Genomic DNA, 23,685 nt, shown 5'->3' with positions numbered 1-23,685 from the left:
TGATCAACCTATAGATATAAAGAGAGGGGGTCCTCCAAGGCGATGTGATCTCCCCAAATATATTTACCGGCCCTTTAGAATATATTCTGGAAAAAATAGACCTAAACAGAGGAATAAGCATAGATGGTGAAAAACTACAAATCCTTATGTTTGCCGATGATCTAGTACTGATATCCCACAACCCCAAAGAAGAAATGGGTGAAAAAATATACACAAACAGCAGTAAGATAGGCTTAGAAATGAATCTAGAAAAAACAAAATGGATCAAAAACATCTACACAAGTGACAGTCACCTATGTATTAATAACATCCCTATAGAACAAGTTGACTCCTACAATTACTTAGGACAAACAATAAAAAATGAATAATGATTTATCTGAAGAAGTAGCAAAAAGAAAGAAAGCTGCATGGCTATCATTCAACAGACTAAAAGAAACACTTACTGATCCAAGTCATGACATCTCTGCGAAGGCAAAACTATTTAATAGTGACATTCTTCCATCACTCATATATGGATCAGAAACATGGAACACAACAAGAAAAGAAGAAGAAACTCTCAGAATAACTCAACGTGCAATAGAACGTAGGATTTGTAACATCAGCAAAATGGAATATGTTAGAAACACAGAACTAAGAAAGAGATCAGACATAAAAGATGTGGTAACTGTAGTATATGAAAGCAAGATGAGATGGGCAGGTCACATACTCAGACTCAGGGATAACAGATGGTATAAAATACTCAACTGGCAACCAAGAATAAAGAGAAAACCAGGAAGACCAAGATGGGAAGATCCACTAGTGAAATCTATGGGTATAATTTGGAAGAGATAGGCTCAAGATTGAGATTGTTGGAGGCATCTTTGTGACCTGCTCTCATGGAGAAATCCTGAGTGAAACACAGGTCCATCAAGGTAATGCTTGAATAAAGGATTAAACTAAGAATATAATTTCTTGGCATCTTTAATTTAGAGAAATAAAACAGTTATTTAAAGATGAGAGACCACTGATATGAGCGAGTTCTGTGAAAAATTAGGGTAATGAACAGATATCATCAATGGCAAAATCATACTAAAAGGGAAAATATTAGGAAGGAACTTAACATTGTAAGCATTGAGGAATATGTGAGCAGAGATAATCTGAAGTAGTATGGCCACTTAAAACAGAACAAGGTGAGAAATGGTAGCAAAATAGGTGTTTGAGCTGGGATGGCAGGAAAAATGATACATAGGAAGATCAAGATCTAAGTGGATTCATGCAGTTAAAAGAGCCTTAGAAGGCTGAAATATAAGATTTGACTGTATTGTAGGTCTAACAGATAACTAATTTTGAGAAAAAAATGTTGATTGTAAGTTAGTAATTATGCAAAATTCTGCATACTTCTGTGGGATACATATCTTGAAGGTACATAATCAGGAATTTTATATGTACCCTCTGGAGGGTACATATAAAATTCCTGATTATGTATCTTCTGGAATATGTGCTGTCTGGATGAAATAAATATCAAATAAATATTTGATATTTATTTTATCAGACTTTGGAGTCATGTTGAAGGCTTTACTTATTGTATAATGTTTTGTCCTTCAAAATATCCAGAGATTTAGAGTATTAAGGAGAAGAAAAAAACTTATTTCACTAACCTCTATCAAACAATATCTAGAAAACTGTATTTTAACATAGATGCTATATTACTTTAATAATAGATCAGTTAAATCTTTTCAACACATGAAAATCCAATAAGTGACATAACACTTATTGGATTTTCATCTGAATTAGATAAACAATTTCTGAAATGATAATGAAGATATGAGCTTAGAATCTGCTAGAAAACTCTATTGCATTACCTCAACTATAATTCAGCCAGTCTAATCTTGTGAAAAAAAAACAGCAATCAAAATAATGTTTATAAAAGAAAAATTAAAAGAAAAATGTGTGCAGACAAGCATTACTTACATTCTGAAAGTAATGCTTGTCTGCACACAGTGCTTGGAGTGAGTGCTAGTGGCCTCTTGAAATTATTCCTTTCTTCTGCTACAGGTTTTATACAGTGCTGTACAATCACAATGTATTTCTTGTGTTATCTTGTACATAGCGGATGAGTATTTTACAAGTTTGTTGAAGTATGTAAAATAGCATATAGTAATTAACATTTTGAGAGACAAAAAATGCGAGTGCTTTGAAAAGCAACTGTAGATGTAATTATTATATTGGTCACAAAGAACAAGAAATGGCATTGGTAAGGCTCATGTTAATGACCATAGTGTAATCATCTTGCTTCGTCTTCAATTATTCCTTAAGTGTCTCAAAATGTCATGAAATGTCAACTGTCTTAATTTTCGGCGGCCGCCATCCGTAACATTTTACTTTATTGAGTGAGTTTGTAAGATTCTAAGCTAAGACAAAGCAGATACTGTTCTTATTTCCCCACCAACTTTAATCTTTACTTTAAATTTGTCATGGCTTAAACTTAATCACTTAATCCAAGATAGATACTCACCTTTTCATTACTCAATCACATGTAGTTTCAAATTTTTGGGAATAATGCATTGACAAAATCAGTCCAATGTTTTTTCCTTTAGTGTTACATGGTGATCGGCATTCGTTTCAGACAAATTATGGAGACGACAACCATGATAGAAATAATTATTTTAATTTCCCAACATTTCGACCTTCATATTCACAGCCCAAATTATCATCTATCCAAGAAACTAGTATCAACACCCAAGGAGTTGGTAGGTCATTCCCTCTCCTATATTAAAAATACACAACACTTTGTAAACAAAATCAAAGACATCACACTAGAAAAACAGTAATTTATTAGTCAGTTTTGATGTCTCTGCCCTCTTCACAAATATCCCAATCAGTGACACAATTCTTCTGTTACAGGACAAATTCCCTCCCGATATCACAGTGCTCTTTGCACATGTATTATGTTCTGGCTATTTTGTGTGGCAAAACACTTTCTACCTACAAAAAGAAGGCACACAACCATGGACTCACCATTCCCCCCCCCCCATTGATAACTTTTTTTGGAAGCTTTTGAGCAACTTGCTCTAGATTCCTCTCCTTTAAAAACCCAAAATGTGGCTTAGATATGTTGATATTTTTTGCTGTCTGTCCCATGGTTGCGACATTAGACACTTTCCCCAGCCACCTAAACAAACAACACAAATGCATACAATTCACAATTGAGATTGAATGGCAGAACATGCTTCCTTTGATAGATACACTTGTCACACGTCTTCCTTCTGGCAGTTTTTCTTTCACTGTTTACCAGAAGTCTACACATACTGGCCAACATATATACATAAACTCCTACCACCACCCAACACAAAAATTAGGTATCATTAACACACTAAAAAAAACAGGGCTTTGAAGATTTGCTCCAATGAACAAGCACTTAAAGATGAATTAAAGGTTATTAGCAATACCTTCCTGAAATTGGCTACAGCCAAGATACTATCAACAAAATTCTTCACAAGACCTCACCAAAAAACAAAAATAAACTGTGTGTTATGTTCCATCGAGTCGTTTTCGCTCCTGATGATTCTATGAACATACACTCTCCATTCAGATCTGTCCCTGGCCGTATCTTTCAGAATTTCCATGCATTCCAGTTGCTTCTTTAATTCCATCCATCCATCTAATTCTTGGTCTTTCTCTTCTTCTGCTTCCATCAACTTTAGCAAGTATCATCATCTTCTCCAGACTGTTATTTGTTTGCATAATATGTCCAAAGTATGACAATTTTTGCTTGATGATCTTAGCTTCCAGGGAGCAATCTGGCTTTACTCTGTCTATCACTGATTTATTGGTTTGATTTGCAGTCCTTGGTATTCTTAGTAAGCATCTCCAAACCCATAATTCAGATACATCTATCTTCCTTCTTTCACTCTTTCTCAGGGTCCAACTTTCACATATATACAGTACCACAGAGAATGGCATTGCTTTCACGATTCTGATTTTTGTTGCAAGACTAATATCTTTAAAGATCTTGCTTAAATTTGTCATTGCTTTCTTTCTGAGTAATAATCTTCTTCTAACCTCTTCAGTACAATACCCATCTTTATCAACTCAGGATACTAGGAGCACAAAATCCTTTATTACTTCAATTTTCTCCCCATCTACTTCAAAATCATAACTTCACATGTTGCCATAACTTTTGTCTTTTTGCTGTTAAGTTTAAGGCCACATTTAGCACTTTCTTCTTTAACTTTCATAATCAGTTCCTCCAAATCTTCTTGACATTCTGCTAGCAAGGTAGTATCATCTGCATACCTCAAATTATTAATATTTCTTCTACCAATTTTAATTTCAACTGAAGACTCCTCCAGCCCTGCCTTAAAATGTATTCGCTGTACAAGTTAAACAGGTGCTTAAGGGTCAAAGCTGTATAATTGAGAGGAGACCTCCACATAGCTTTAAAGGAATGCAGAGAACCGACCAGGGCTTCTAACCTAATGTCCAATCCTCACCTTCTTGTGGTGCACCCTGTTAGGTATCTACCTGACTGAACGAACGAGGATGGGCTGGCAATTTGGGATTTAGCTGACCAAATTGTAATTCTTATTGGCTTAAACCAAATTACAAAATGATGGTACAACATGAAAAAATTTCATGCCGGCTGGGGCGTTACCCGGTTAAACAAGACCCCCGTTGTTTTCATCAGGGAACCAGGGTGAACAGCGAAAAGTCAGCTACTGGAACAAATCTGAAAAAACACCCGAACTCAACATCACCAGAGTAAAAGATCGGTACTATCAACATAAGAAGCCTGAATGGCAAAGAAATGGAGCTAGCTGAGGAATTAGATAAGTACCAGATCGACATAATAGGGGTGACTGAAACAAAAAAGACCAAAACTGGCGAGATCTTTCTGAGCAATAAATACAAAATGTTGCATTCAGGCAATGACAATCAAGGAAAAGAAGGAGTAGCCATTGTATTCAACGCTAAATACGAGGCTAATCTTCTTGAATGGCAGGCAGTCTCAAGTAGAGTGATGTGGGCAAATATCAGAATGGGGAACTGGACAATGAGACTTACTTGCCTATGGTCCCACAGAAGGTTCTACTAAGGTAGAAGTGGAGGAATTTTTTGAGGATTTAGAGAAAGCATCTGACACAATGAAAAAGGAAAAGTTGGTTCTTGTTGGGTATCTAAATAGCAGAATAGGGAATGATTGTCAGACATACAAAAATATTTTGGGGAAATTTGGAGAAAAGAGCAAAGCTAATAATAATGGCAAATACCTGTTGGATTTCTGCTCAGGACATGGACTGGTTATTACTAACACCATGTTCCAACATAAAAATGTGCACATATTCACATGGAGAGAAGAGGCTAGGAATAAGAAAAGTCTCATTGACTATGTTATTGCTGATAGTGATGTTTTCTCCCTGGTGCAGGACACCAAAGTGTACAGAGGATTTGAAATTGGAAATGATCACTATTTAGTCTTGAGCAGGATAAAATTGAATTTCATATCGAAAAGAATAACATGTAAGAAAGTTTTAAAGCGAATCAAAGTTGAGCAGCTCTCAGATGTGAACTGTAGACTAAAATACACAAAGATTATTGAAGGAAAAATGAAAGAGTTTGAGAACAGGAACCAAACTTTAGAGATTCAGTGGCAAGCCTTGAAGAAAACTTTGATTGATTCAGCCAGAGAGGCATGTGGTGAGGTTGTCTGCAAGGATAGAAAAATCAGAACACCATGGTGGACACAGGAAGTTAAAGAGGCAGTGAAGATAAAAGAAGAAAGCATATCAAAAGTTCCTGGCAAATAAGTCAGCTTGTGCTCTTAGAGAATACAGAGACAAATGTAAGAAAGCTAAACACTGTATAAAACTAGCTAAACAGAAGTCATGGGAGGACTTTGGCAAGAAAACAGAAAATAAATATCAAGAAGGTGGCAAAATATTTTGGAGGTTGTTGAAGAAGCTTAGAAATGGAGGAAAGTGTACTGTAAAAGGAGTTAGAGATGATAAAGGTGACATGAAAACAGGAGAAAATGATATCCTTGAAGTATGGAGTAATTACTTCGAGAAATTGCTAAATGAAACAAACAGTGATAGCACAGTGGTAAAAAAACTCAAAAGGCATACAGTCAGGAATACATATCCATACTTGAAGTAGAAAAAGCCAGCAAAGGCTTAAAATGTGGTAAGGCAGCAGGAGTAGATGATATTCGACCAGAAATGCTGAAGTATGGTGGTATAAAAGTCTTGCAGTGGCTTACCTGCATAGTTCAGAAGGCCTGAACTATGCAGTGCTTCTCAACCATTTCTCAAGTATTATTATTATTATTATTATTATTATTATTATTGTTCCGGGAAACTCCAAGGAGTCGACAGACTCATCGAGGGAGGCCCTAACATCATGTCAAGAATAACTATTCAACATTCACACAGTATCTATCATACCTTGCCTTGAACTCATTCACGGTCGTAGCACCCACAACAGACTCTGGAAGCTTATTCCACTCATTTACCACTCTCCAAGTAAAGAACCTAGCTCTAACACCCTTGTCCACCACGCTCTTGCCCAGCTTCCATGCATGACCCCTAGTCCTCCCACCACCAGTCATATTTTCAAAAATATCTTCTGGATCAATCTTATAAAAACCTTTCAGTAATTTGAATGTCTCAATCATATCACCCCTCCTTCGCCTATCATCCAATTTCTGCAACCCACAAATCTTCAACCTATTTTCATAAGGTTCATTCCACAGACCTGCTATCATCTTGGTCACTCGTCTCTGGACCCTCTCCACTTCCTCCCCATCACGAAGAAACCCTGGTGCCCATAGCTGCACACAGAAGTCCAGATGGGGTCTTATCAAGGCTCGATACAGAGGAACAACAACTCAACCATTTCTCAAGTATACTTGAGAAATGGTTGAGAAGAATTGTAGAAGAAAAGCTTGGTGAAAAACAAGCTGGATTCCATTCAAATAGAGGCTGTCAGTATCAGATCTTCACTTTACGACAAATAGTGGAGAAATCATGGGAATATAACAAATATCTCTATTTGAGTTTTGTAGATCTGGAAAAGGCATATGATAAGGTGCCAAGAGAGAAGCTATTCAATATGCTACAGTTATATGGTGTCAATGGGGCATTATATCAAGCAATACTTAGTCTTTATTTGAGTTGTAAGTCAGCAGTTAGAATTGATGGAAGTACAGGAAGATGGTTTAATGTTAAATCTGGTGTGAGACAAGGATGTACATTATCCCCTCTGTTATTCATTATCTATATGGATAATGAATAACAGAGTACATCCTGTTTCCCCTATACAGTATGTATAGGGTAGACAGGATGTACAATTCCTATCTGGAAAAAAAGGCACATAAATGGCACATTAAATTTAATAATTATGGTAAAGCCAGCCTTTCTGATCATACCCTTAATACTCTACATAGAATTGACTGGAAAAGTACGTACTGTTTACATCACACCGAAACATGGCATGAACATTAATTTAAGGAGGCCTGTGAGATTCTTATCAACCACCCTAATGTTAACAATAATGATGGTCTAAAAATCCCAAGGATATTGAAAGCACATATTCTTCATGCATAATCTTTCTGCCTAAGAGTCAATTATAAGTACAATTGTAGGTAAAATAGGATCTTAACTCTAATATAACAACTGTCATGTTAAATTAGGACACCACTTTTGCTGTAATAAAACTATCTATATGAAATTGTTCTCTGATGTTATCATAAATAGAATATCGCTTTGATGTAGTTATTTTTTTAATTGTTTTATTTTTTTTTTTTTCCACTAGATGTCAGTCCAATAGAGTAATCAAATGTTGATCAAATCATTGTCTCTTTGGCATACTGTGTGAAATGTAGTATAGCTTGTTTCTGTATATATATATATATGTGTGTGTGTGTGTGTATACTCCAGATGATGACCTTAATATTATTATTATGTGACACCTCTAGGGAGTTCAAGGACTCATCAAGGGAGGGCACCTACTGTACGACTCTGTCTCCACCACTCAATCCACCAACCGCAACTACACCAACACCATCTATCACCCACTACCATCACTAGTATTTCCACAAACATCCATGCCACAGCAGGATTCGAACCCACAGCCTTTTGGCTGGAGAGTGGATATGTTAACCACTTGGCCAACCAAGCTGGCATGTGAAGTTTGAAACATGGAAATTAAAATAATTATTTCTAACACGGTTGTAGTCTCCATAATTTGTTTGAAATGAATCCAATGCATTGTTCACAAACTATCTAATTAAATCAAGAATTCTTATTTTACAGCTCAATCCACTTTAGTTTATTTACATAATTGAATCGCAATCAGGTTGAGTTCTCCTACATTTCTACTCTTAAAACCTAAATACAATTTAATACATCCTACTAGTCACTCTTATACAAATTGAATGTAAAGCACACCTTTTAGCAAGTTTAACTCAACATTAACTTATGCTACTTCATACAGTATTCTTTTTACTCTTATAATATTACACATTTTTATTGTAATTATCTACGTCATCACAATTGACTGCAAACAGAGACACTTCATGTGAATTGTTCAGAATTATTACATATTTAGGTACTTACAATGCTCTCATTCACAATCTTTTGTCCTCTTCCTTTCTGTTGACTTGCTCTTGATCTGCCACCAAACTTCATTTCATTTGTATCGTGGTGACAATGACATAAGACAAGTGGTGAACTCAGGGAATGAATTGGACTCGAAGAACCTCAGGACATATGACTATTCTCTTTTGATGACTGGCAGTGGACCCAGGTAAGAGAAGGCAGAACCCGAAGACGAAATCCTTCCCAATGCTGGAGCTATTAAGGCCCCGACTTTGCATGTATGCATGCATGCATGCGTCTCTCGAAACTTCCATATACGGTCATAGATTGACATCTAGACATGATGACATTGTTGGATCCTACTTCTTCTTAATCTGTACTTTGGATCCAACATTTAGTTATCACGATGTTCTTAACCTAAAAAAATAGTTGCTAGTTGATTTCTAATACAAATATAGAGAAAATTTATATTTATAGACTGCGCCACTCTATATCTGAATTAGTTCAAAAATTGAAGATAAATCAACCCTCAACTATTTCTCCTTAATATATATACTTGCCGAGTATATTTAACTAACTTAATTCACCCGCTTTGGTTCGAATATTTTATGAATGGTGCAGTAAAAGAGATTCAGGCAAAATATAACTTTAGATAAACAAAAACAAACATTTAATTTTAAAATCACAAATTATACACTTAAGATCAAAATACTAAATAAGTTATTATAAACACTTCAGCCTTTCTGATAATAAAGTCATGCAAACTCAGACAATGGTAATTCTGTTATCTGTAATACAGTCTTCTCACAGTTCCTTTTAGCTATTTAATAAAGTTCCTTAATGATCATTCACATCAATATCTCATAGTTCTTTAAGTTTTAAATACAATAAAAATTTCAGTAACACCTCTTTACAAACAAACACTTTTAATTTTACACTTCAGTTAATTCTCCGCAACAGTTACTGTTAGTATAGGGAATTTCTAGGATGAAACTCGCACACTTCTCTGTATAGAATTATTAAAGGTTGGAATAATCTTACCGATAATCTTTTTTCTTCTTTAACTTACACACAAACACTTTTTATAACTGTAAACACTTAAACAGTATATGGCACTCATTAAAATAAATCTTCTAAGCAATAACTGAATTAATCATCGGTCGCTACACACATAAACAAACGTTGTTGCATAAAGTACTACTGATCGGTCATGAAATAAGGCAACATACAATAATTCCTTAACTTGAGGTTTTATATGCACAGTTGTTCATTCCTCCGGCATTCAATTTAATCCTTTAGGCACTATAATTCTTGACACCGCTATCATTAAACACAACTCTGTTGCCTCTAATTATTCTCTAGTTACTTCGTGCTATGCTTCAAGTTTCCGTATGTCCTTGAAAGGTCGGCCCTGAAATTAAATCTCAACTCAAGTAATCGCTAGTCTATCCATATCACTTAGCTATCTTCCGTAGCTTTATTTGTTATTCCGAAACTTATAAGCTAACTGCTTCTCGATTAGTAGACTTTATTTAGCTGCTTGAGTGACTTGCCGACTCGCTATTATTGCACTGTGATTTTCGAATGCCGAATGCTCCGATTCCAACCTAATGCCAATCCCTCTCTAATAAATCTCTAATGCTCTCCCTTTTCCAGCGTTCCTCGTTTTTTATATCAGTTTTTCACACCTAAATTCTTCTCGTGATCTCTTTAACTAATTCCTTTTTAGTAAACTTTCAGCTTTCTCCCCATGTTCTGTTCCAAAAACGTGCTCGTTCACTTACATACATTTCCATGACAACCAAACAAAATATAATAAAATTGAAGTATTGCTTAACACTAAACTTCTACAAATAGGAATAAATAAGGAATATTTACATTTCAAATAATGCGCAATTAAATTATCAAATATAAGTTCTTATAATATTAACATAGTAATAATTAAAATAGCTTAATAATATTTAATACAGTCTTTTCATTATTAATACATATATCTTGATTAAATAATTAAATATTAGACAAAATTAAGGTAGTTATATGAATATTAAATTGTAAAGTAAGTTGTTTACATTAAATAATATTTACAAGTCTAGCCTTTGTGATGGAAGATCATGTTGGATTCTGAAGCAAATAATAATTACTCTAATCTCTACATAATCAGAATCCAACAACATCATGTTTCATGTCTTTCGAAATTGCCATATATGGACATGGATATACATTGATACACAGTAACATCATATTTCATGCGTCAGAATGATTTAACAAAGCCTTGTGATTAAGTTATTACATACAAAAAAGATTTATTTTAAGAATACAAACAATGACATTTTTTTTGTATAAAATCTTTAAAAGAAAAAAACTTGTAAAAATGAACATGATAAATTATTTATCATGTGAGATTTTACATTGGCTTAATCTTTCATTTCTTTTTTTTTCTCTCTCTCTCTTTTTCAGCATCTTCAGGAGTATGACTTTCACTATTCTTAGAATTAGACTTACTATCCTCCTTAGGATTCTCCTTAATCTTATGTGTTGATCTTTAGAACTAAGGTGATTTTGTTTCCTAATCTTATTAACAAATATTCTTGTCCTATAGGTCTTAAGCTTAGTCTGTGCTGTAATCATAATGGACTTTCCCCAGTCTTGTTTCTTGGGTGTCTTACTATTTTCTCAATCTCTTTATCTATATTGATTTTTCAGATTTGTCTGACCTCCTCCTGAGAATTAATTGGAATTATATCTGTTTTACTAATTTTATGGGTTATGAATGCAGTTTCTTTTTTGAAAGAACTTATATTTTGAACAATTCAGGGATAACTTCTCTTCATCCAGCCTAGAAAGAACCCTTAGTAAGGTTTTTTTATGGGATATCAGGTCCTTGGATTATGCCAACAGGTTGCCCTGAAAGCAAACCACTCCTTCACTTATATCTGAAAGGGCCGAATTCCTTAATGCCTGAATCAATAAGGCTGAGCTTAGATCCAGTTCAGTGAAGAACTCTGCTCCTTCGAAATTATTTACTATTTCTTCAACTTTGCATGGAAAAAATTCATTTGTACCGGGCATTTCTGTAAGATCTTCAGAGAAGACATCAGGACACAACTGGAATAAAGACTCAAGGAAGGTATTGATTAATTTATTTTCATCCACTGAATTTTCCAATTTTATAGCATCATGTACTAGACATCCTTTCAATCTCATCAAGTATTATCTTTATTTATTTTTTGCATAATTTCATTAGAAAAAAAAAACTTGTAAAAACTAACATGATAAATTATTTATCATGTGATATTTTGCAATAGTGTGGGTAGCCAAAAACTGTAACTGATGAATTCCCTAAGCAGAAGGCTGAGCAGTTAATCGGAGAATAAGTCAGCAATTACTAGCACTAAAAATGAACATGTCATAATAATGCATATGATAAACCACATCATTAAAGAATTGGACTACAATAAAGTGTACTTCTGTGGCTGCCATACAAGTTGACTGGCAAACCAAAACAGACAAGACTGAGTTTGTTACTGATTGCTTTAAGATTACCAAAAGATAAGAAATTCTTTTCTGTTCCAAATTGTGCCTGGACTGAAAGTTATGGCATTCGTATATTATGATTATTATGTGGTGCATCTCCATGGAGTCCAGAGAATCATTGTGGGAGACCCAAACTATTATAATCTTATACCTCTCTTTAACTCATTCACTGTCAGGGAACTCGCAACCAATTTGGCAATCCATTCCACTCTTTCATCACTCTCCATGTAAAAAATCTGTTCCACACACACACACACACACACACACACACACCCCTATTCACCAACTTTTACACAATGGATGACCCCTAGTTCTCTAACTATTTGCCATATATTGAAAAATTTCCTTTGCATTGATTTTATAAATCCCCTTTAATACCTTAAAAGTGTCTATCATGTCCCCTCTTTTCTGCCTATCAACTAAACTTTGTAACCTACAAACCTTAACCTGTCTTCATAGGGAGCATTCCACAGACTCTGTTACTAGTTTAGTCACTCATCTCTCAATCTTCTCTACTACCTCCTGGTCACCAAGAAACTCAGGTGACCAAATCTGTGCACAAGATGTGGCCAGATCATAGCCTTATAAGAGGGTTAATAACTTCCCTATCTGTACTACTTGTTAACATGTTTTTCAACATCCAAGTAATCCTTTGATCCATTTTAGCAACTTTTGCAATATGCTCTCTGAACATCATTTTTCTGTCCACCACTATTCCCAAGTTCCTAACCTCATCAATTTGTTGCAATCCAGTACTATCAATATGATACACCATATGCAACCTTTTCAACTCAAAGGGCATAACATTAAATTGACAATCATTATCCTTTGCTTATAATGCTAATTTATTTAAATCATCCTGCATAATATCTACATCACTTTTATCAACTATTGTTCTCCTCTCTCTCTAGTTTCGCATCATCAGCAAACAACTGAATATCTCCCTCCCTTAAATCTTTCTGTGTATCATTAATATACAAATTAAATAGTAGTGACCCTAGTACACAACCATGAGGAACTCTACTAATCACCCTCATTCATCTAGATTCCACTCCACCATATACTACATTCTGGTATCTGTCTGTCAGCCACCTGCTTATCCATGCTACTAGCTTCATATCCATTCCCATTTGTTCCAACTTTTGTAATAATTTTCTATGTGGTATTCTTGTCAAATGCCTTTACAAAGCCTAGCAATATCACAGTGTAGCCATTTCTTTTATCCAATTCTGCTATCACTTTAGTATAAAATGTGAATAAGTTACTAAGACAGGATCTATCCTTTACAAAGCCATGTTGCCTACTATACAGCATTACATCCCTATCCAACACATCACACCCCTATACTATTGTATTTTACCTTTCACCAATTTTTTCAATACTTTAACAACCACTCCCGATATATTAATTGGTCTGTGGTTTGCTACCTCTGTGTAGGAGTCACCTTTATGCAATGGTACTATCTTATCCTCTTTCCACTCCCCCAAAATACCAGAGCCGAGACTTAGATTGAACAGCTTCACTAGAGACAATGCCAGTTCTCTTGCAGATTCACGTAGTACATGGTGCAAGAGAACCAGCATTGTCTCTTCAATCTAAGTCTCAGCTCTGGTATTTCGCGTTGATATATTCATGTTCACGTTGATATTTTTCTAGAGATTCTCTGTCAACCCATTTCTGAATATGAGCCCTAACCAACTTTTCCAAGATCTTCACCACAACTCCTGAGATGCTGATTAGTTGATAGTTGGATACATCAGTCTTTGCACTACTCCTGTGCAATGCGATTGCCATACATTCTTTCTACTCCTGAGTAGTCAACACTGTTCTGAGATTCAAATTATATAGCCTGATCAAAGGAGTAGCCAGTTCATCTGAACACTCTTTTAGCATCCCATCCGTGCTGATATCCCATCAGCCTATTGCAGAATTCTTATTCAGTTTGTTTAACAGCTCTAATACTTTCTTCTCATATACACGTGTTTCCTCATACAGTGAAGAGGTAGCAGTGAGTTCAATGTTGCATATACCAGGTTGATAGCTTTTAGCAAAATGGCTGCTCATTAGTTGAACAATCACTTGTGCTCCAGTCACCCACATACCATCTGCATTCAATAGTTATTTCAAATTCAGTCTTTCTTTTACTTGCAGAATAACTGTAGAATTCTTTTGGGTTGTCTTTAACTTGAAGAGCCAGTTTCTTTTCATACTCAGACTTAGCTTTCCAAACAACAAACAACAGTTGTGACTCTTCTGGCCTGCTACTTATAATTACCATAACTGACATCATCCTTATGAACATGGTATTTCTTCTCCATCATCTTTTTCTTGTGAATCTCTTGCTTAATCAGATTACACATCCATTTCACTCTTACTGTATTTATTCTTCGAACTCTAGGGAAACATTCTGATATTCCATCATTTAAGTATTTTTTAAACACTTCCTATGCACTGGCGATATCCTTCCCATCCAACAACTGATAATAGAACCCTGCATACTCCTTAGGTGGTCATAATTTCCTGCTTTGTAGTTCAACATGTAACTTTTTCTAAATGGAACATTCATAAACTTAGCACTTCCTGAGCAAGTACTGCATTTTCACTGTCACAATTCAGTTTCATTCTTTTCATGATTTAATTATCTCAACAGTCAGTGTTGAGATAATTAAAATCTCCCATTATGATTACTCTTTTTACACACATTGTACTGATTTGGTGATGCATTTCTTCACCACTAGCTACCAGTCCATCATGTCTGTAACAGCATCCCACTATATATTTGTTAGATTCTACCTCACACAAGATGGCTTCAAAAACACTGCCACATGAAAAACTGTTAGTAATATTGCCATCATCTGATATCATTAGCAGCATGTCCCCTCCTCTCTTATCCTGCCTATCCTTCCTAAAAATACTGTACCGTTTACACTTGATACTGGTTAGTATGTCTGCTTTTGATAGCCAGGTCTCACCGACACGTATGATATGAGGTCCAATCTATATGTATATATTATGAAAATATGGTGTATGCTTGTTGTAATCTGTATTTGCAGCAATGATATTTTTCTTATCACTGCATTGTTTTAATATTCTGATTCTTGACTATTTGTTGTCCTCACACTTCTTTTTTCTAATTAAGATATGTGAGATGAATATTTCTTTCTTTCTTTCTTTCTTTTTTTTTTTTAAATAGACAGACAACTATATAACCTCAGTAGATAAAGATGGAGTATATTTACTGATTATGTATATAAAAAGTGATGAAGACATAAAATTTAACATTAGTGGTAAGTAAATTTTTCATATTTCTTAATATTGAACTCTAGGTGAATTCCTATTAAATTGGAGTTTGCAAAAATGGATATGAAATCTTTAGAGCATGTTACATCTGAACTCCATAGTTTATATTAATAACACATTGAAAGATTTAGCATCCGTTGTTAAGAAAATTAATTATTATTACTTTTTTTTTTTACTATTCATCCTGATGGACTGTTAGTATTGAATTAACCGGTTTGCAAAACTTAATTTTAACAAGATGAATTGGTTCTATGACCAAATGCATGACAAACATAGTATGTTTGTCATGCATTTGGTTTGTCCTTTTAGCAAGAGAATCAAGTTGCTATGAGAAAATGCCTACTACAGATGCATAAAATGGGCTAACCTAACCTTTTTTTTGAAAAAAAAAGTCATAGGAAATTCTTTCTGTTATGAACAGCATTTGAACTTGAAGCTTTTTCTAGACAAATGGCACATAATTAAAATGTGTTATTGTCAGGAGTGAGAATATTTTTAAGATATATGTTTGGAGTGTATATCTTTGAAAGATCATAATAATTTACTAACTTTTTTTTCATGTTTCTGATCCAGTATGTATGTTAACATTACATGCCGATACATGATTCCACCAAAAGTAATGGAATATGTGCAGATGTCAATAAAGATATGTTGTATCTTTATTGACAGAAATTAATAATGTATTGATGTATTTGTTCTGGCTATAATAACTGCTCTTCAGTGTATTGTGGATGCTTTTTTTGTTAATTTCTACTAGAAAGTTAATGATACCATGCTATTCTTTTTTTAAAGTATTAGTATATTCCACGGGGTGGTTAAGGGTCAAAGCTGTATAACTGAGAGGAGACCTCCACATAGCCTTTAAAGGAATGCGGAGAACCGACCAGGGCTTCTGACCTAATGTCCAATCCTCACCTTCTCGTGGTGCACCCTGTTGGGTATCTACTTTGATACTGAACGAATGAGGATGGGCTGACAATTTGGGATTTAGCCGACCAAATTGTATTCTTATTGGTTAAACCAAAATAAAAAATGATGGTACAACATGACAAACTTTCATTTTGCCTGGGGCGTCGCCCAGTTAAACAAGGCCTACGTTGTTTTCGCCAGGGAACCAGGGCGAACAGCGAAAAGTCAGCTACTGGAACAAATCTGAAAACAAACCTCAACTTAACATCACCAGAGTTAAAGATCGGTACTATCAATGTAAGAAGCCTGAATGGCAAAGAAATGGAGCTAGCTGAGGAATTAGATAAGTACCAGATCGACATAATAGGGGTGACTGAAACAAAAAAGACCAAAACTGGTGAGATCTTTCTGAGCAATAAATACAAAATGTTATATTCAGGCAATGACAATCAAGGAAAAGAAGGAGTAGCCATAGTATTCAACACAAAATATGAGGCTAATCTTCTTGAATGGCAGTCAGTCTCAAGTAGAGTAATGTGGGCAAATATAAGAATGGGGAACTGGACAATGAGATTTATTTGTGCCTATGGTCATACAGACGGTTTTACTAAGGTAGAAGTGGAGGAATTTTTTGAAGCTTTAGAAAAAGCAACTGACACAATGAAAAAGGAAAAGTTGGTCCTTGTTGGGGATCTAAATAGCAGAGTAGGAAATGATTGTGAGACATACAAAAATATTTTGGGAAAATTTGGAGAAAAGAGCAAAGCTAATAATAATGGCAAATATCTGTTGGATTTCTGCTCAGGACATGGACTGGTTATTACTAACACCATGTTCCAACATAAAAATGTGCACAAATTCACATGGAGAGAAGAGGCTAGGAATAAGAAAAGTCTCATTGACTATGTTATTGTTGATAGTGATGTTTTCTCCCTGGTGCAGGACACCAGAGTGTACAGAGGATTTGAAATTGGAAGTGATCACTGTTTAGTCTTGAGCAGGATAAAATTGAATTTCATATTGAAAAGAATAACATGTAAGAAAGTTTTAAAGCATATAAAAGTTGAGCAGCTCTCAGATGTGAACTGTAGACTAGAATACAGAAAGATTATTGAAAAGAAAATGAAAGAGTTTGAGAACAGGAATCAAACCTTGCAGATTCAGTTGCAAACTCTGAAGAAAACATTGATTGATTCTGCCAGAGAGGCATGTGGTGAGGTTGTGTGCAAGGATAAAAAAATCAGAACTCCCTGGTGGACACAGGAAGTTAAAGAGGCAGTGAAGGAAAAGAAGAAAGCATATCAAAAGTTCCTGGCAAATAAGTCAGCTTTTACTCTTACAGAATACAGAGACAAATGTAACAAAGCTAAACAGTGTGTAAACTAGCTAAACAAAAGTCATGGGAGTACTTTGGCAAGAATATAGAAAATAAATATCAAGAAGGTGGCAAAATATTCTGGAGGTTGTTGAAGAAGGAAAGAGTGCTGTAAAAGGAGTTAGAGATGATAAAGGTGACATGAAAACATGAGAAAAAGATATCCTTAAAGTATGAAGTAATTACTTTGAAAAACTGCTAAATGAAACAAGCAGTGATGACAGCACAGTGATAAAAAACACTGACCAGGAATGCAGTCAGGAATACATATCCATACTTGAAGTAGAAAAAGCCATCAAAGGCTTGAAATGTGGAAAGGCAGCAGGAGTAGATGATATTCGACCAGAAATGCTGAAGTATGGTGCTATAAAAGTCTTACTGTGGCTGCACTGCATAGTTCAGAAAGCCTGGACAGAGGGATGAATTCCCGATGATTGGAGTAGAGCTCTCATAGTACCCATATATAAAAAGGGAAATAAAACTGAATGTGATAATTACAGAGGTATTTCCCTACTGAGTGTTCCTGGCAAGATCTATGCAAGTATACTTGAGAAACGGTTGAGAAGAATTGTGGAAGGAAAGCTTGGTGAAGAACAAGCTGGTATTCAGGCCAAATAGAGGCTGTCAGGATCAGATCTTCACTTTACGACAAATAGTCGAGAAACCATGGGAATATAACAAAGATCTGTATTTAAGTTTTGTCGATCTGGAAAAGGCATATGACAAGGTGCCAAGAGAGAAGCTATTCAATACGCTGCAGTTATATGGTGTCAATGAGGCATTAATGCAAGCAATACTTAGTCTTTATTTGAGTTGTAAGTCAACAGTTAGAATTGAAGGAAGTACAGGAAGATGGTTTAATGTTAAATCTGGTGTGAGACAAGGATGTACATTATCCCCTCTGTTATTCATTATCTATATGGATCACATTATGAAGGAATGTGGTATTAAACCTGATATCAAAATTGGAGATGTTAATGTCAGCTCTTTGCTTTATACGGATGATGTTATACTTCTAAATAAATCCGCTACAAGTCTGCAAGATTCTCTGACTAAATTGAATAGCTGTTGTAATAGATATGGTATGACGGTCAGCATTAAAAAGACAAAGACAATGAAAATAGGCAGAATCATTGAAAATGTCAACTGTGTTGTGAATGGAGAACCTGTGGAACAAGTAAAACATATCAGCTACTTAGGCAAGATTTTTACTGAAGATGGTAAATTAAATATAGAAATAGACAACAGAATCAGCAAAGCTGGTATGGTGGGAAGTCAATTGAATAAATTCATATGGAATAAGAAAGAAATAAGTCAGAACACTAAATTAGATGTATACAAGACAGTGTTCAAACCAGTTTTAACTTATGGATCTGAGAGCTGGGTCAGAAGTAAAACACTTGACCAAAGACTAGAGACCGCAGATATGAGAGTCCTGAGAAAGATTACAGGTGTGAACAGATGGGATCAATGGCAATATCATATTAAAAATGAGGATATTAGGAAATAATTTGACATTGTCAGCATCCAGGAATGCGTTAGCAGAGCTAATCTCAGGTGGTATGGTCACTTAAATAGAATGGGAGAGGAAAGATTAGCAAAACAAGAGTTCTCTGCCAGGTTGGCAGGTAAACGACCCAGAGGAAGACCAAGATATAGGTGGATTGATACGGTACAAAGTGCCTTAGACGATAGAAATATAAAATCTGATAATGTTGGAGTCTTGACAAGTAACAGAGTGATTTGGAGGAAAATTGTAGATAGGAAGTTAGTAATGATGTAATTTTTTCATGTAGTACTGTCATATCCTGTACACCCCTTGAGGGTACATGGCAGGAATTTGATGATGATGTATATTCCACTGAACCAAGCTCTAATTCTTCAGCTTTATCTTCTAAATGTTTTTGGGTTCATGTCATGAATTAGAGTTTTTCTCCTCCTGGAACACACAAAATTATTCCTCAAAAAATGAAAGAGTTTGAATAAGAATAAGAAAAATCAGAATTGTATGGTGGATTCAGAAAGTTAAAGAGACAATCAAGGAAATGAAGAAGAAGAAGAAAAAAAATCAGCTAACACCTTTTATTCCCTTATACGAAGTAGGTGAGGCCGTTTTGTGTAACTTTTGGAAACTAAGTAGGCAGTTCAGTATCCACTGGTACCCATTCAGTGGTACCCAAAACACTCTGAATTCCTTCACTGGATGCTGCTAATTTCAGCGGCATCCAATGAAGGAACAGCTAACAAGTACTGCCATTTTGTGGTCTCTAACCCTAACACTATATTTTTTTTAATGTCAGAAAATAGTGTGTTCTACTGTTGATTTTCTTGAGCTTACAGGATGAAAAACCCAAGTTTCTGGGAGAAAAAAAAAACCTGTTTGATCATGCTAGAGATTAATTAATCTGGGAACCAGTTGAAGAATGACTTAGCAAAAGTTCCTCTGGTCAGTGACTAGAATCGAACTCAGAATGATCTTTCTTTGGATGGCCTAGCACTGAGGAGTGCAAATGCCACTTCCACTGAGCTACATAGGCTCCTGGGAAAGAAGAAAGTATATCAAAAGTTCCTGGCAAGTAACTCAACTTGTGCTCTTCAAGAATACAGAGAAAAGGTAAGAAAGTGAAGCACTGTGTAAAACTAGCTAAACAAAAGTCGTAGGAAGACTTTGGTATGAACATAGAAAATAAATATCAGGAAGGTCTCAAAATATTCTGGAGACTATTGAAAAAGCTTAGAAATGGAGAAAAGAGTATACTGAAATGATAAAGATGATATGAAACCTCAAGGTACAATTATTCTAGATATCTGGAGTAATTTGTTTGAAAGATTGATAAATGAAATGAGCACTAACAGCATTGTGGTGGAAAGCGCTCAACAAGAATACACGTCAATATTCCGAGTACAAAAAACCATCAAAAACCTGAAATTTGGAAATGCAGCTCAATTAGATTATATTTGACCAGAAATGCTCAATTATGGAGATATAATAGATTTTCAGTGGCTGTACTGCATAATTCAGAAAGTCCCGACAAAGGGTAGAATGCCAGATGATTGGAATAGAGCTCTCAGAGTACCTAGCTTTGAAAAAGGAAATAAAACTGAATGTAAGAATTACAGAGGAATTTCCTTACCTAATGCTCCTTGTAAGATTTATGCAATTATATTTGAGAAATGGCTAAGAAAATTGTGGAAGGGAAGGTTGCAGAGAAATGAAATGAAAGAGATGAAAGAGCTGGATCCAATCCAAATAGAGGTTTTCCAGAATCAGATTTTCACTTTAAGACATATAGTTGAGAAATTAGGGGGAATATAACAAGGATCTATTGCATAGATCTGGAAAAGGCATATCACAAGTTGCCAGGAGGAAAAACTGTTCAAAGCACTACAATTATATGATGTAAATGGAACATTATATCAAGCAATACTTGATATATTTTTACAATACTTACAACTCGAGTCAGCCATTAGAATTGAAGGAGGTACAGGAAGATGAGTTGATGCAAAATCAGGTATATGATATGGATCACATTATAAAGGAAAGTGATATTTATCCTAATGTCAAAATTGGAGGTTAATCTTAGCTCTTTGCTTTATGCAGATGATGTTATACTCCTAAATAAATCTAGTCCAAGTCTACAGTATTTCATAACTAAATTCAATAGCTGTTGTAATAAATTCAATATGAAATTCATCAATAAAAAGACCAAGACAATGAAATTAACTGCATCCTGAATGAACAGCTTATAGAACAAGTAAAATGTTTCAGCTTTGGTTTGGTAGAAGACTGAAAAAAAATATATACATACTGTAGATTTACAAATAAATCTTTTTTTTTTTAATTAAATTTGATTTGATTAATATTAAATTTTAATTAAAATTTAAATTTGCTGTATACATGGAGTGTTTGAACCAATTTTAACTTAGGGATCTGAGAGCTTAGTTAGAAGTAACAGAAGTTGATCAATGATTGGAGACAACAGATATGACACTTCTGAGAAAAATTAAGGATATTAGTAGATGACATCAATGGAAGTATCACATTAAAAATGAGGATGTCAGGAAAGCACTTGACATTTTTACATTTCAGAAATGTGTTATAGAATTAATGTGAGGTGATATAGTCACTTAAATAGAATGGGAAAGGAAAGATTATCAAAGCAAATGTTCTTTTCGAAGATGACAGGAAAAAGTCTCAGAGGAAGAGAAAGATCTAGATGGAATGATATAGTAAGCAGCGTTGTAGAAAACCAAAATATGAGGTCTGATAATATTGCAGCTCTAACAGATCATTTCGGAACAAAATTGTCGATAGGAAGTTAGTTGTGATGTAACTTTACATGTAGTACTATCATAATATCATTTACATCCCCCAGAGGGTACATGTCAGAAATTTGATGACAAAATCCTGGAAAACTTAGGTTTTTCATCTAGAAAAAAAAAACACGCAAACCAGTCAAAAGAATGCAATTAACAGACATAGCATACTGGCCTAGCCTTAGTTGCTTCAGCTGTAGTTCCAAACAACAACAATAACAAGTGACTTCACTGAAGGATAAAGGTGAAACATTTCAGTGTTGGTCACTCAATGCTTCTGTTTTTTTTTTACTGCCAACATTGTATTTACAACTGTTGATTTGTGATAGAGAACATTGTGTTGGAAGGGATAATTGCCATTACTGGCACAACCATCAGACTGGAAGAGTATGTTATTTGGTGATCGTTGCCCACAGAATTGCTTTCTATTTCTCCATACTGTAGGTTCTGTATGCTGTAACATTCCTGGATGCTAACAGTGTCAAGTTCTTTCCTAATTTCCTCATTTTTAATAAGTTATTGCCACTGATGCCATGTGTTCATGCACCTAATCTTTCTCAGGATTCTCATATCTGTGGTCTCTAGTCTTTGGTTATTTGTTTAGCTAAGAAGAATACATGCATATGCTACCACACACACAAAAAACCATGTACAAGACAACAAAATGCATAAAAAAATATAACTGTGAAGTGACACTGCAGTCATATATACATATAAAAATATACAAATAAGCAAAAAATTAAATTGAATGTCTAAGTTCGACAACCAGTCAACAGCATCAGTAGAAACTATTGGTCTCATGAAGGCTCTGTGAGGACAGTCAAATGGTTATCCTCACCACAGTCACAAGATGAGTTTGGTCTTATTCCCCAAGTAAATAAGGAAGATCTGCATTTACCATGGTTGGTGCGAACCCTATTTAGGGAGGACCATATTTTTCAAGGTAGGTCCGAACCTTGATGGAGGGCTGTTTGGGTTAAAGACAGTCTGCCAGATTACCTGGGCTTTGGCAGTCCATTCCATCTGCCATGCTATTGTCTTAAGCCTCTGTGATGTAAAGCTGCAATATCAGAGTGTATAGGAAGTAGTGGGTTCCGGAAAATTTTGTTATATTTGCGAATCAGGTTGTCTTGGCGTCATAGTTGTGGCAGTTGTATGTGGCTCAGAACTGGTAGCCAATATGATGGAGTAGTCTTTATTGTTCCAGAAATGATACACATGGTCTGATTCAACACAGTGTCAATTAATTTAATGTGTGCACTGTTCAGCCAGACAGCTGAGAAATATTCAGCAGTTGAGTACATGAGGCCCAGAGCAGATGTCTTTAATGTGGGAGCACAAGGCCCACCCCAGGTTGTTCCGGCAAGTTTATGCAGTATGTTATTTCTAGTTCTGAGTTTGGCAGCAATATTGGAGAGATGTCTATTAATGGAGAGGGTTCTGTCCAGGGTTATGCCCAGATACTTTGGATTAAAATTTAGCCATAGTATGTTCCCATTTATTGGCACTCTTAAGATGTCTCATGCCATGCTATTGTTCAAATGGAAACAACATGTTTCAGTCTTGGTAGTGCTTGGAATAAGACACCACTTCTCAAAGAAGTGGTTTAGCTTCTCTATGTCATTAGTTAGTATGTGCTCTATATTACAGAAGTTGTGGTGTTGGAATGTGATA

General features: G+C 35.2%; 1 protein-coding gene across 2 annotated transcripts in view; it reads left to right on the top strand.

The window, feature by feature from the left end:
* LOC150105074 (Golgi-pH regulating cation channel) overlaps window positions 1-23,685 on the top strand; it is a 450,265-nt gene that overhangs the window by 128,503 nt on the left and 298,077 nt on the right. For both annotated transcript variants that reach the window (XM_090395474.1, XM_090395473.1), the window contains exon 9: window positions 15,304-15,397. In XM_090395474.1, coding sequence (XP_090251600.1) covers window positions 15,304-15,397 — 94 coding nt within the window. The remainder of the gene's footprint in view (window positions 1-15,303; window positions 15,398-23,685) is intronic.

This window comes from Typopeltis vanoorti, chromosome 7, assembly GCF_054136105.1.
Source record: "Typopeltis vanoorti isolate ZY-2024b chromosome 7, IOZ_Tvanoo_1.0, whole genome shotgun sequence".
Taxonomy (NCBI): Eukaryota; Metazoa; Arthropoda; class Arachnida; order Uropygi; family Thelyphonidae; genus Typopeltis; species Typopeltis vanoorti.
This window is presented reverse-complemented; position numbering and strand designations above follow the sequence as displayed.